This window comes from Pimephales promelas, chromosome 10 (assembly GCF_988280905.1).
Source record: "Pimephales promelas chromosome 10, fPimPro1.hap1.1, whole genome shotgun sequence".
Taxonomy (NCBI): domain Eukaryota; kingdom Metazoa; phylum Chordata; class Actinopteri; order Cypriniformes; family Leuciscidae; genus Pimephales; species Pimephales promelas.
Window position 1 is genome coordinate 23,269,415 of NC_142778.1, and position 16,183 is coordinate 23,285,597.

General features: G+C 36.2%; 1 protein-coding gene across 2 annotated transcripts in view; it reads left to right on the plus strand.

Moving 5' to 3' along the window:
- The window catches only part of sema3e (sema domain, immunoglobulin domain (Ig), short basic domain, secreted, (semaphorin) 3E), a 53,306-nt gene that overhangs the window by 23,818 nt on the left and 13,305 nt on the right, over positions 1–16,183 (plus strand). Inside the window, exons 5-8 of one of the 2 annotated variants that reach the window (XM_039650582.2) lie at positions 5,229–5,322; positions 6,134–6,250; positions 12,403–12,545; positions 12,977–13,091. In XM_039650582.2, coding sequence (XP_039506516.2) covers positions 5,229–5,322; positions 6,134–6,250; positions 12,403–12,545; positions 12,977–13,091 — 469 coding nt within the window. Of the gene's footprint in view, positions 1–5,225; positions 5,323–6,133; positions 6,251–12,402; positions 12,546–12,976; positions 13,092–16,183 lie in introns of both variants that reach the window. The other variant, XM_039650581.2, reaches the window with a different exon arrangement.

Here is a 16,183-nt window from a genome sequence, read left to right on the forward strand (position 1 = left end):
TTCCTGTGCCACATTGTGGCAGTCAGCCTTCAGACTTTCTTTCCCTCTACTTCTTAATCTTTGGAAGGTTATATATATAATCTATATATATATATATATATATATATATACTGTATATTAGATCTCATTAAACGATCAAACACAATGTACTATTGTATACTATGTAACATGTCACACTCTGCGTGAGTGGTATTTACGACAGTAACGTTAAATACAAGTACTTCACAGCGACTCTAGGGGTCACTGTTTGACAAAAACGGAATTCCTGCGTAGTGCCCCTTTAAGTGACTTTCAAAGCAACTCTAGAGATGTCAATTATCCTCATATATAAAGATTTTTAACTATATATATATATATATATATATATATATATATATTAGTCTTTTTTGGTTTAATATTCACAGACTATAGTCTATATCACAATTTGACTAGATGTACAACCCTACATTTGATTTATTTATCCATGACATTTTTAATGACTGGATTTAGATCTGTCCGCGTTTTCCACATCACGGAAATCATAGGTCCCTAGAATTCCTGTTTTTTATCCCAACCAGGTTCAGAGATCAGAATAGTAAGTAGTTCTGGCTCCCTGACCCTCCGGCAGAGGTGAAGGAGAGAGCCACGGGCGTTGTGGGAGCCACGGGCTGGAGATCAGAGAAGGTTTAATTAGAGGAGACAGTCTTCAGCGGGGTGCCTGATAACTCCAGTGTTGAGCTGCAGGCTGCTAGCACACGCCTCAGTCTGGAACATCTACACCCTAAACACTTAATGAGATGCATACGAGGCACATATGCATGTGTGCACATACAAGTTGGTCTTTGCATTCATTCACGACAAAGATGGATACAGATACCTGCACAATTATACACACACTCAGCTCTGGAGCGCTGGGATGACATGATGCAGATGTAGCTGATGACAAGAAAGACTGATAAAGCAAGAGAGACACAGACCAGAAGCGCCGAGAGAGGGGAGCATACACACATACATGCAGGAGAACGCCCCTGCACACATTCCTTCCCAAGCATCAGGATTATAAGCCCCGTTTCGGCCCTTTGCGCCCATACGCACATCACCTGACACATCACAGCACACCATTCCATCTCACTGTCTTCTCTTTCACCAAACCCTGCGTTTTCTCATGGGCTTTACACATACTTACTTACTGTATACTAATGCACCCACATCATACCTCAATATACCTGGCCTATATTTCAAAACATGTTGAGTGTCCTAATAAAATATAATATAGGCTAATATAATATAATAAATGTTTTTCATGTTAATCACATTTAAATGGAAAATATATTATAGCAAAGCAACGTACTGTAGATTGCATTCAATTTTATCAGTTCTTTAGCCTGGCATGCCAGACCTACATCAAGATGTTAGGTCTGGGAACTCATCATTGACAGGGCTCAATCCGAGGGGCGGGATAAACGGTTGTCTATCAAATTCTCTCTGCACGCAATTGGGTAGCGCTACAACCAATCAAGCAACGAAGAAGGTGACGAGACGACTGAGTCCCATGCGTTTTCCCACCAGCGGAGCAAGTTGATATATTAAACTTTTACCGTATCCAATCGGCAAAACTCCGAAGACATCTTTAAAAAAAAAAAATGACTCAAGTGCCGTTCTTTGTTCTGGTTTCAAAGAAAAGCTTAAGTTCAAATCATCCAGAGTAGCAGTCAAAACGAATCGAAAGACAGCTGTTCACCAGCAGCAGCCATTCTTTGTTTTCAAGTAGCAGTGAATCGTCGCAACTCTGTCGTCATTATGTTTAGCCCGCCCGCCGACTCTATACACGATGTGATTGGCCTGACCAGAGTTTGGTTTTTCCAGCTAACTCGTCTATGGAGAGTTGCTAGACCACACTGATATAATTTTACAAAATAAATTTTGCTGCCACTAGGGTGCATCTAAATTTCTACGCTATCAGTTCTTGGTGTCCCTGGGGAAAAAAAAAAAACCCAAAAGACATGGCTTTAAATATTTTTTTTTTTAGTTCTTCTTTGATATATTGTAGTACCATATATAATTTCAGAATAACTTCTATTGTCTTTTAAATATGGTGAATATTTACTGCTGAATGTACGGACAAGCATTTGTGGTAAATTAAAATATGCTTGAAACATGTATTTAAATACTGTATATTTGTAAGGGAAATTTAGGGGGCGTAATTTGTGTGGTTTGTGTTACTGAAGTCGAACACTGTGAAAACTGTTATAAATGGTGTATTATGTAGTAGTTGACGATGTCACTTTGTAAAGAAAAACTAGGCGCCTATAGACTGAACACGTAAAGCACGTTTTCCCAAATTCGCGTTTTTGTAGTTTACACAGAGACAAAAAGGGGTATCGGTTTCCAAAACTTGCATTTTGAGCCCCTTTTTTAAAAGTTTGCATTTTAAGTCCCCCACATGTCATTGTCGTGAATGGCTAGAGCACATCTGCTTGAGTTGAAAACGGTGTAGTGTAAACTCCCCCTCAATGTCTAGGGAGGATACAGTCATGCTTAAAAGATATAGGCAGCTCACTTGATTTTGGACCAGACCTTGTTCACATACTAGTAATTCCACCATCACTCAAGTTTGGGTATTCTGTATTTGTCAGTTTAGGTCATCTCTCACCTAACATTTCAACCCCCCCTAACTATACGCAACACGATCGCTCAACCTCATTCAAATCTGAACCATGTGTCCACCCACAAGATGTGCATGTGAGTTTGTGTGTGCATGACTTAATCAGCCTTAAGGTGTGCTGATTATCATGTGAATCTCAAACTGTTTCATCTCATCTATGCCACGGATGTTACTTCAGGCACATCATCTGCTTAAACAAGCAGATATGCTCACGTACAACCACATGTGTTGGCCACAAGGGCTGATGCTATTGGACTGGGGATCACAAGATAAGTTAAGTAAGATTTGTACATTTACAAAGGACCTTACTCTGCAACTGTAAAAAATAAAAACACAATTTTTTTTACGGTAAAAAAACGGCAGCTGTGGTGGTTGCCAGAAGTTTATTGTCAAAAATACAGTAGCAATGCTATTGGTTTTACAGTCTGAACTTTTTTACAGTAATACAGTAATAAACCGTATTTCATTATCTGATATAATGTTAATTATATAATGACATAATGTTAATTTACCAACTTTTTGAAGAATTGATATTTGTTTTGTACTTTGTAAGACATTGATAACCACAAGAAAACAATGAGGAAACAAAACAAAAATACATGAAGTATCACACAGGGAATTGTGGGAATGTAAATTTATAGTTTTTCACTGTAAATTACAGTGAGTTGTTGTTTTTACTTTCAAAAACTGTATTTACCATATATAGTACAGAAACTTTCTGTAAATTAATTAACAGTTTTGCACTGTAGCCTTTTTACAGTCTTTTACCATTAAAAACATAACTATTTTGAGAGTCCACAGCCAACCTTTATAATTTATACCCATAACAGTAACGCTTCATTAAAGGAACATGAAGTTATGGGTTTGGCCTAGGATTTATTTCCATTCCAGTTTTGTATGAAGTTCGAGGAGCGAATGATCGGGAAAAGGTCTTCCTGTTGAAAGAGTAGAAGAATGATGTAAAGAAGGGAAATGATGGATGGACTGGTATTACATGTGTGGTGTTTGTTTCTCCAGGATCACACGGTGTGAGAACATAAATCAAGTTTGTGAACGCCTGTTCTGCGACACATGTTGCACAGCTAATACCGTCACCTTCTGGTTAAAGTGAGCTTTGCAGTAACGGTAGAGACAAAGTGATTCTTCAAAGGGCTTTTCATGTGAGGAAGGACTTAGATGTGTGCTTTCGAATCTCATTTTACCCTCCATTACTTCACCTGGATGGAATATTTCCCCTGAGATTGCAGGATATGCAGTGAAGGCCTGTGTGCTTTATGATGAGAAGCCACTGTAATATACAACGATACTGATGTGTTAATAGATTATATTCAGTGATACAAGTCGCCTGAAGGCTGACTGGTAGTTTGCAGTGTTGTTTTCTTCTTCTTGCTGCAATGCTAAGAACTGTTGTGTCAGGTTTCTGATGTCTACCCTTCTGAAGATGCTAGCTTAGACCAACATGTCTGTCCTTGATCTTTCTGTTGAAGCTGATTTACCATTTCTTGCTGGTTATGTTATTAGAACAGGGCTGTGCAAAAACCAATTGCGATTAATCGGATCCAAAATAAAAGTCTATATTATATAGTCTATAGTCTATGTATATATTTAAGAATTATTTGCGCTTAAATTCTGTATATATATATATATATATATATATATATATATAGTAGATGTATACTGTGTATATATATATATATATATATATACATGATCTAAATTATATAAATATAAATATTTTATATATGAATAACACATTTTCTTAAATATATACATGCATGTGTGTGTATTTATATACACAAAATAATTATATACACCACACACAAATATATTATGTAAACACAGACTTTTATTTTGGATGCGATTAATCGCAATTAGTTTTTGCACAGCCCTAATATATATATATATATATATATATATGCTGGTAACCAGAGGGTATTTTAAGTGGGGTTTATTATTATTATTATTTTTTAAATACTTAAAATTAAGTATCCCCTCTAGATTTTACAAACATAACCAGCAAGTGTTGGTAAACCAGCTTCGTTAAATGATTAGTATATATTTTAATAACAATTATTATGTAATATTTTGGAAGCATATACGCTAAGATTCAAAGGTTTTGGGTCAGTACTTTCATTTATTTATTTTTATTAATATGTTTATAAAGCAAAAATGCATTACATTGATAGATTTTTGATAAAAAAAAAAAAACTATTTGATAAATAAATAAAATTTTCAACATTGATAATAATACGAAATGTTTCTTAATCACCAAATTAGCATATCATAATGATTTCTGATGGATCATATGACACTGGCAACTGGAGTAATGGCTGATGAAAATTCAGCTTTGCCATCACAGAAATAAAATACATTTTAAAATATATTACAATAAAATATGCACAAGATTTTATTTTTTATTTTTTGACTTCCTTCAAAAGCAAATAAATCTTACAGACCCCAGACTTTTGAACAATAGTGTGTATAACCTTTACATATGCCTTTTATATTATATTTATATTTAGCATTTTGTAAAAATTAAAACTAGTCCACATAAGTTGGTAAACGTGTGTTTGTGTTCCAGCAGGAGCAAGAGTTCAAGCTGGAGTCTGATCACATAGAGAGTGGCAAAGGAAGATGCCCATTCCATCCCAACAGCCCTTCGGCATCCACTGTGCATCGTAAGAATGCAGTTTTAGTCTCCTTCAGTCCTCCAACTTTAATATTCCCTGTCTTTGCCCTCCTTTCATTTACAGCCATGTCTTTATTTATCTGTATTCTGTAGCTTCCCTCCTTTTCAGCGTGCTGTTCAGACTTCAGATTGTGTATTCTTGAGTTTTGAAAGGAAAGGGAGTGCATTTTGAGCCAGGGGCCACTGAGCACAAAAGCTCTTCATAACACACTCCAGCTCGATTCCTTTAAAGCCCTCAATCACAGGGCGACAGGGATCTGATTTAGAGATGAATTTGATGACTTCCTTTCTCACAGCAGCTGCAGACTTTATTCAGCTGAGCTTTTAATTTAGTCTCTCCCAGTCGGCCCCAGCATCAGGATCATTCTTTATAAAGAATATGTAATGCTAAATTGATAATGCCCTTTAGATCATGACTTCTTGCAGGATTTATGACTCACACTGGCAGTTATTTACCATTGTCTGCAGTGCCACCTAGTGGTATCTTAATGTATGACAAACAGAATCCCAAAACTATTGTGCATTAGCATTCAGGGATGTAACCATTGTCAGTAAATGTTGAAGTATAGGGCTTCTGTTGTAAAATGTCATGTGAAATCATAGCGTCACAGAACTGATTTAAGACTCTCCTCTTTTAAGTGATATTTAATTTTTATACATCAAAACTGTTAAATAACTGCTTAAGTAATAATAATAAAAAACACTTCAGCTTAACATATTAAATTCTACAAGACTTTCTTGATTTCATTCTATAATACTGATTATTTTTTTCTCTCTTTTAATTCACGTTTGATTGACAGGAGGGGAGTTGTTTGTGGGCCTGTACACTGATTATTGGGAGAATGATGCCGCTCTCTATCGTCTTGGCAACCACAGCTTCATTAGGACTGAAGTGGGTGACAAACAGCAGCTGAATGGTGAGGAAAAAACCCAAATTTAACTTAGAAATCCCTGTTGAAAATACAAGCTTGGATGATAGTGGCCTGGTGTCCTCAAGATTTTTATTTTATAACTAGCTTAACCAGCAAGACTTCTTTGGTCAACCAGCATCACCAGATATGCTGGTTGACAAACTTTTAAACTTGCCAACATACACAAGCCACATATTATTTACGATATGTAAGATTTTTTTTCCCATTAAAAACCACTAGGTCAGTGTTATATATTTTGTTAACTTGTGTACTTGCATTATCCCAAATGTTTCCAACAATTTTTAAATGTTTAAAGCTACACTGTTTAACTCTTTTAGTTTATTCTTAGCTGAAAACACTTAGTTCTTTCAAAAATATATGTGCTCATTAATGTATATTTACTTCGTTCAAGTAATAAAGTATTCTCGTAAGTGTATAAAATGCCATTGAAAATACACACGGGTAAGGGTTTCTAATGTCGGTCGCCATGTTGCCCCTCCATCTTGAAAGTACATTAGCCAAAGAGGGACATTACCCGTTAATTCAAGCTTCGCCTTTCGCGTTTACGTTTGAGTTAACACTCATGGACGAGGTCGAACTGGAAGCCATGTTAATCTTGGACTACATTGGCCACCGTAGGAGTTGAAACGAAATCAGAATTGAGAGGAACACAAACTAATATTCACTGGATGGTCATATACCTTTTCACCGCTAGATGGGGGTAAAAATCACACAGTGTAGCTTTAAAATTACAATGTGCGAAATTACACGTGTCAAGGGTATCATGTCCGTGTTATCTTCGGTTTCTGCTTTTACTGCCATAGAAACCATTGCAGTCTCATGAAAACAAGAATGTGCTAGTGGCAGTTGTCACATCCAGTATGTTGTTTCGCACAGTTGCCATTGACCACGTTTATTTGTTATCGTTTGCAGCAGGTCCTGTCGCCAAAGATAACTCCAAAAAACGTAAACATACGGGTGAATTAAATGGCCCAATAAGAGTTTGGGACAAGAGGAGGAATAAAACAAAGTGTAGAAGTGGTGTGGATTGTCTTAGATGGAGAGAACTTGGGTAATTTAACGAGTCTAGTTAACAAGTCTATGGCAGTGTAATTAAATACAGTATGAGTTTGTGAATCCCGTTGGATCGATTTCCATTGGCACTGGAGGTTAAGATGACAACTACTGTACCATCACTCCACGCTCATTCACAGCGTCATCAAGCTATGCCTTTGTTATTGTTTTGAATATGCACCCACTAGTGGTAAAATGTGCATACTGTGCCTTTAATAGCTACATACACCAGGGGTTTTCATCCTTTTGTTCCCGGATTTTGGACTGTCCCAGACGAAATATGACCAGTCGTGGTGATTTCTGTGGTCGTGGCTCATAAACGGTGGTCCTAAATCGTACAGTGAGAGAGGTTCAGTGACGGCAGTAGTCACAGGCTTGCGACCAAAACAGTGTCAGAACTTTAGCATCATCACGTCACAGTCTGTTTGCTTCGACCTAGGCCTACTGACCAGCCTATAAAAGTGCAACAGTAAATGGAGTATTGATCAATGCGATATAGCAAACCTCCTTACCTCAAGCTCCATTTACAAAATTGGCATCCCTAGCCATGAGCGTGTCCATTTTCTCTCCTTTCACTTCCTCCTCTTTTTTAACGCACATAAAATCCACAATTGTCAAAGTGTGATCTAGCTCTATTTGTTTACCACTAGGGCATGCTGATGATGATTTATTAATCTATTCTATACTAACTTGCGTCGTAGCATACGATTCAGTAGGTGTCATCATCGTACAGTCTACAAACATGTCATGCCCAAGTTTATTAGATCTATGTCGTACTGTGTGATTTGTTATGATCTTATAGGATTGCAGAAATCATGCAGTATGTAGCTAGCATTAGCTTTTTGGATCCCTAAATATAATCATGTTAAAATTTCGATTGCACATATTCTTCTTACTTTAGTGATGTGCTGTTCGATTTATATACTCAATTTTTTTATTTTTTATTATTTATTTAAATATAGGCTATTATGTATTTTTGTTTATTTGATTTTTTTAATAAATTGATTAATCCAACCAACATTTCTAAAGAATGCTTTCAGTACCTTGTTAAATCAATGGCACGTAGAATTAAGGCAGTTCTGAAAGTGAAAGGGGGTCAAACACAGTATTATTATGGTATGGTGTTGACAGCACTTTTAATTTAATGTTTAATTATTGTACTATTTAATACAAACATCACTACAAAAAAAAAAAAAAAACTATATTAAAGCTACAGTGCTTAGCATAAGTGAATACACCCATGCACAGTTGACTAAAAGAGGAATAAAATGTCATCTTTTGGAAATTGATCTTAATGCCTTAATTAAAACCTAGAGGTTGGCATGGGGTACTTTCCATAAGGACAAATACATCATTTTCTGGGGGATGAATTTGTTCTTATGCCATCAGGTCGGTATTACTTGCAGCCCCCTAAAAAGACTAATCGATATGGAAGATCATTTATTCTCTCAGGAATCAGTCTGTTAAATATTGAGCTGAGGAAATAATCATGATGGACTGATCTGTATTTGGCACTATGCACTTTAGGAGCTACGGATTCGGAACTTTTGAGGTTTCTTTTTTATATATATAAACTGTCCTTGGACTCTGACCCTATCATGTTACCCTTGTTATACACTACATGCTATGGCTGTGTGAATGGTTGTGTGAATGGTTGCATGTACTGTAGAAACTGAATCTGTATCATAAGATCATCTCTCAATGAAAATCAAACCAGCTATTAGGCTAACTGAAATAAAACCATGCCGATCTCTAGGTATGGGGGAAGGGTGTGTGATGATGTGGGAAATTTTAATTCCAAAGGCCAAGGGAACTTTATCAGGATGTATAATATCCTGGATTCATTAAATAACTGGCCTTTAAAAAAAAAAAAAAATCATATGGGAATTTAACATAGGGGTGTCCTGACTTATGCCCCCTGTATTTTCAGAAAGAACATGTACAGGTATTTATTTACGATACATTATTCATTCACAAAGAAAATTTGTGTCCTTAAAGGTTGGATTTTTGATTAAGGTATTAAAATCAATTTTCAAAAGATGATTTTTTTATTCCTCTTTTTAGTCAACTTTAGAATTGGCGACTTACTGTATGCTAAGCACTGTATTTAACCTGGTAATGCATTTTTTTATTGTAAATCTGTTAAGTTTAAACAAAACAAAATTTTTTACTGCAACAAAACAATGGAAACTAATTTATAGCTACTGGATGCATAAATAACGAAGAGTGATGTACAGGCTGCCCTGCGTGTGGTTCCGAGAGGCCTGTGGCATCCTGCTGTGAGCTAGTTTTATGTTTCTCCTCTTTGCTGTATATCTCCTCCTGCAGCCGTTCAGGAGCTCTGGCCTTCAGCCCAGAACGCTACCACTGAGCTCAATGAAGGTGATGCTTTTACCACGCGTATCACTGTAGCAAAACTTGTGCCCTCATTATGGGGGCAGTTAGCACATCAGCTCCATGTCAAAATATTGGAGTACCACATACTGCTGTGATGACTATTTATTACTTTTTTTTAATGTATACTGTTCTGTATAGATGGCATACATGGTTTATCTTCAACAATTGGCAGAATGCGCATTTAAGTACAGATAGTTTCATCTTTAAAATTGTAAATGGATGATGCATGAATGAAGCTTTTGTACAATGCAGATACATGCATAATTGAGGTGGCACTTTGGACTTGCAATGCACAAACAGCCTACGTCAACGTACTATAGTGATTTTACCATATACTATATATAGTATTATAAAGTTTTTTCTAGAGCCCGATCGATAAATGATTTTGAAGACCGATACCGATACAAAAATCTGTTGGTTTTAAAATCCGATATTCCGATATATCGGCCGATATTTTTATTTTATTTTTTTTATTTCAGGAACGCGCAACAAAACATTAACAGATTTCCCTAACATCCCCATCAGTTTTTATAATTGTTATTCAAGCAATGTATGTCTCGTGACCAACTCGACGAGTGTTGCCAACAGGGACGGTGAAGAGTGCCCTCTGGTGGACAAACTATACAACTCCAACACTCATGACATGGTTGAAGTGTGTTTCATCCATTTTTTTTTAAAATATTCATTTATCGGCCATTATAAGTGCCGATGCCGATAGTTTGGAAAATCCCTAATATCGGCCGACAATATCGGCCTGCCGATAAATCGGTCTGGCTCTAGTTTTTTTCTTTACTCTTTCTTTCTTTACCCTTATTATAACTGATTCCAAACATTTCAAGTACTCATCTCAAATAGCAATAATAATAATAGTAAAGGTTAAAATAGAATGAAAGAGATAAGTACTGTAAATATTGACTCTTTTATTTTTAAAAATATTTGATAAAATGCAAAATGTTCAATGCAATAACTGGATGACACTTGCTGAATTGAACATGCAATGCACTATGAAACATATTGTTGCTTACGATTCTGTTTCACATTCTATGTTTGTACAGTATGCAGAAATAAGTATGCTAGAATTAATTCCGAAGATTGTGCATTCTTGTGTGCATACTCAGACAGATGATAAGTCTGTGCTAAGAATACAGTGTCGTCTCGCACTTCTCACAGGTGATTCAGACCCCGTGCTGTGATGCATTAATCATACAGACAGATCGAGACAAGAGCAAGGTGTTTGACATATACCATCCATCTCTGTGAGACCTATTCACATCCATTCAGACATTATTAAACCCGGTCAAACACCATCACATCCTGAGGTCATCTGCTCGATAACATACAAGTGCTTAATGCAGAGCATAGAGCACAAAACCATGGAGACTTTTACGTTTCCTGTGTGCACTTGATAGTCTGAGGTTGAGGTCTGTTCATGTTTTGAATGGTGTTAACTGGAGTTGAGTGTTCTCGCTTCTGACACACGGAGCGCTGAAGATCTAATCCCATTCACACCTGCTGCACAATGCCAACATGCAGATCACACTGCATAATATGATAGTGGATTTATTCATATTGGAATACATAGGACAAACAAATGCATTAATTTGTTTAGAGCAAAAATACAGTAAGATTGTGGAATATTATAACAATTTAAAGTTAGACCTACTGTTTTCTCTATTAAAAATATATTTTGTTCATGATGTCAAAGCTGAGTTTTCAGCATCATTACTCCAGTCTTCAGTGTCACATGATCCTTCAGAAATCATTCTAATATGCTGTTTTGCTGCTAAAAAAAATATATATATATATATATATATATATTTCTTATTATTATCAGTGGAAAACATTTTTTTTATGCTTAAAGGGATAGTTCACTTTGAAATTAATTTTTGATATGTTTTAGCTTACCTCAAGGGTATCCAAGATGTGGGTGTCTTTGTTTTCACAGTATTTTCAATTTTGAAAAAATAAATACTTTTGTTGTCTATCAGTCATATAATGCAGGTTTAGGGGGTCCTCCCTCGGTTCACCTCAAAGAGCATGCAGAAGTGAAAATTAAACATGATTTAATGACTCATAAATGTAAGTACACACTGATGGCCTAAGACACGAAACGAGCGGTTTGTGTGGGAAAACGAACAGTATTTATATCGTTTTTACCTCGTGTAATCATAGCCATGTCCAACTGATCTGACGGCACGGGCGATACAGTCTGTGCATGCGCCGGAAGTGATCGCTTGCGCGTCTACGTCACTCATTTTTTAAACAGAGATTTCGGAAGTTTTACCTTTCACTAAACATATTTAGATATACAGGAAATCGCAATGGGAGATGATTTCGAAATACATAAAATATGTTTAGATCTTCACAGTGAAAGGTAAAAGTTCGGAACGGGGCACGGTTCGCATGAAAAATCGCTAATGTGAACGCTGTCATGGGACCCGGGTGCGCACTAGGGTACCGAAACCGAGACTACCTGGAGCTGGAGGAGATGGTCTGAGTTTGGTTACTTTTTGTGAAATATTCTTACAATTTATACTTTGTTTTTATTTTTTTACTGTATTTTTTAATTAAATAAATTACTTACAAAAACATTAAAAAAAATATTTCAAACTTTTGATTGGCTGTGTACTGTATGCTTCTGTGTAATTCTAACTATATATTTTTGTACTTGTTTTTTTCACGTATAGAACCCAAGTTCGTGGGTTCAGCAGTGATCCCTGACAATGACGATCCTGCTGACGATAAGGTCTACTACTTCTTCACGGAACGAGTGGCCAACATGGAGGGTGGAAACAAAGCCGTCTACACCAGAGTGGGAAGAGTCTGTGCGGTACGGCATGTGGATGCCAAAAAAAACTTGCTTGCTCATCTCTTTCAGACAAGCTTGTTCAGCATTCATTAATAGTTACAGAAAGCTTTCTTTTAGCATTCTCAATAGCCCCTGGCCAGACTCCCTTTACTCATGACGTCAAATACAACAGAGAGGGAAAATAGAAGCAACTTTCTCTGGCAAAACATTATTATGTAATAAAAGGCTTGCAAATATTTGAGTAAATTCTTTTTTTAATGGCCGTCAGTGGAGAAAAAATGCTTTTTACGATTATAATGGGGCAATATTTTACCAGCAGCATACATTTCTGAAGCTATCCAACCAAGCATTGACCATTTACTTTTGTGTTTATCAAAAGGTTGTGCTGCAAGATAGCACCACTCACAGGACAGGTGAAATGAAGTGTATTTTTATCTCTTCCCCTCTGTCAGAATGACCAGGGTGGTCAGAGAATGCTGGTAAACAGATGGAGCTCTTTCCTGAAGACTCGTTTGATCTGCTCAGTGGCTGGACCCAATGGCATCGACACACACTTTGATGAGCTCGGTAGGGGACATTCTTCTTTCTGTTTTCCTCTCTGGTGGTCTTTTTCATGCCTGTCTTAAAACATGGATGTATTCACCTTGTACCTCATCATGGAATTTTGGCCATTAATTCTAAACATATGCCTGATATGGGATGAAACCTAATTTGCCCACTTTCACTCCACATGAACACTAGCTTGTGTATGATGCAAAGGAAATATTACACTGGTATGCCAATGCTAGGACACACTATAATTTTGTTTTTGATGTAAGCATTTGAACATATAGCTTTACCGTTTAAAGTGTCATTCCACCTCTGTAAAGATAAATGTGTATTTAAAATGGGTCATTTATGTAGAAGAAATGTGAAATTATTTTTTTTAATTTAGAACTTTCTAGACTGAGAGCACACTAGCACACTATTAATCATTAGTTAAGCGTGAGAAAACAGTTAATTCATCATTTATAAAACATTAATAGACATTAATATGCAGTTTATAAATACAGCTATACATGTTTTTTTCTTGATTTATAAGCATATCTATAATGCGTTTAATGAGTGTATTTTCATACTTTGTTAATGATCAATTAATAATTTCTAAATGAAGTATAGCATTATTTACAAACCAGTTGTTTAAGAGTTGTCAGTCATTCATAAGATCACTTAGAAAGTGTAAGTAAATGTAGTAAATACAGGTAGTTATAAAGCATTTAGTAGTGGTTAGTTAACTATTTTTGTGACCTAATCTAAAGTGAGGACTATTCATGCTTTGTAAAGCATTTATAAAGGGGATTTAAAGACTCGTCAATCTTCTAAACATTTATTAACACATTAAGTAACCATCACTATATGTCTGAATAATAAGTTTATTAATCATTTACTTACTCGCTCTAAGTAATCGTATGAACCACTGAAAACTCTTAAATAACTGGTTAATAAAAAATGCAATTCTTCATTTAGAAATGATACATTGATCATTAATAAAGGATAATTATTAAACAAATTATAGATATGCTTTTAAATCAAGAAGAAAGCATTTATAGCTGTTTTTATGAACTGCTTATTAATGTCTATTAATGCTTTATGAATGATGAATTATTGGTTTACTCATGCTTAACTAATGATTATTAGCGTGTAGTTATTATAAAGTGTTACCAATGTATTTTTGGCTTATGTGGATGAAAGACAACAACTCCCAGAATGCACTTGCTTCGCTGCCCTAGGAGGCCACGCCTACCGGTAACAGCGCAGTAGTTAAACAACAAGTCTAGGCTAGTCTAGTGAGTCTCCATGATGAGTCTGCCCGAAAATGTGTTTCGAGATCACCCAAAATGTCCGGGATTCGGATATTGTGTTCTACAGTCGCCATTCATCATGTTTACTGTGGTGAGCAGGACGAGTGAGGGCCGTGTGGAGAACGACGCGAGGCCGGTGGCATGATTAAGATGAGCGACACCTGTGAGGCGTAAGTTACCGGTCTCCGTCTGCAGTCTCGTATCTCTCACGGAGGAGCGGGAATTTTCTTAGCAAAGTTAAAACGCACATTAACTGATCACTTGTTTAGCACTCATGTAAACGCTACATTTAGATTCACCAATCAGAATGAATTCATTTAGATTGAAACAAAAGCTGTGCATGTAAATGATGAATGGCGACTGCAGAAAGCAAAAGCTGAATCCCAGACATCGACGGCTGGCAATGTCTGGGAAAAAGAGGACGGTTACCCCTAAAGTTACAACTCAGTTTTCTCCACAGAACAAGGGCCTGCTAGCTTAGCTTCCAAAAAAGATGGCTGACACTATGTGTAATCCCAATCCTCCATAATGCATCCGTCTGCGTATTCAGTACCTTCGTCCATATTTTCAAAAAGTTTCTGCCCGTGAAATTAAACGCACTGGCACTGATCTGTGATAGGTCTGTTAGCGCATTAGGTCCAACCCCTAATCTAGTGCTTAGTGCTCTCCCCTCTCACACTTCCTCATACAATGACGTAAAATGGCGATTTTTGTGTCATTGTAGGAGGAAGTAAAAAAGGTAAATAGCAGAATTCTTTCGTCTCAGGGGAAAATGATAGTGTTGCACGACAATTCAAAAATACTGGGTTTCTAATAATGGAAAGCTTTATGCAAATGAGTGGAGTGTCCCTTTAAGCTAAGTAGATAAAAAAAATCTAATGTATTTAAAAACTTTGTCTTTGCATTCCTTAGTGTATTTATACAGCTGAAAAATGAGAATTTCTCAAACTTGTCTTATTCTGTTGTACAGGAAATTATTTGTAATGTTAGCCCATAAAGCTTGCATTTATGCTTACATAAAATCACACAAAAACATGTCATCTAGTTAACTTTTACATATTTGGACACAATACCCTAATATTGAATATTAGATAGACTGCAGCTTTTTATTTAGCTTTTGTCTTGGTAATATACAGAGGAAGTCAATGTCATGCTCTGAGCAGTAGCCCATCTTTAAAGCATCGAATCCTGATACATCAAGATGAGCCGCTTGAACAAAACACAATAGCACTGAAAGATGAAATAAAAAAAGAACTGCACTTTTAGCTTCAGTGATGAGCTGTTTCTTCCAGCTCAGTGATTCTTTTTATCAAATGCCTCGAAGCAAAGCTGCTGATAAATCAGTTTTTTGCTTTTTCACATTTTGCCTTCTGCTATAGAGATTTCATCAAGTATCCATCTGTCCACCCGGATGAATTTACAATAGATCTCCATGTCTTCAAAGTGTTTATCACATTGAGTATTGAGTATAAGCCAGATTGAGTATAAGCCAGCTGTGAAAATTCAAATCTGTTTCACCAGCTGTGTTGCTTAACTATCACCAAATTTGTAATCTCAAGAGGGATCTCACTGATGATCGCTTTGACTTTCAGATTATAACTAATTTGTTTCTTCACTGATGTCCTATTAATCACTAATCTGTTGCAAAGATCATCAGAGATGTAAAGTACAAGTTTTCATTATGTTTATTATTTAAAGCTTCAGTCCGTAGCTTTTTCTTTTTTGGAATAAAAATGATCCAAAATACATATTTGAGAAAATACATAACCAGTGTTCAAACCTATTTCCTTGCTTTAGCTTTAGCTAGATTCAAAGTGG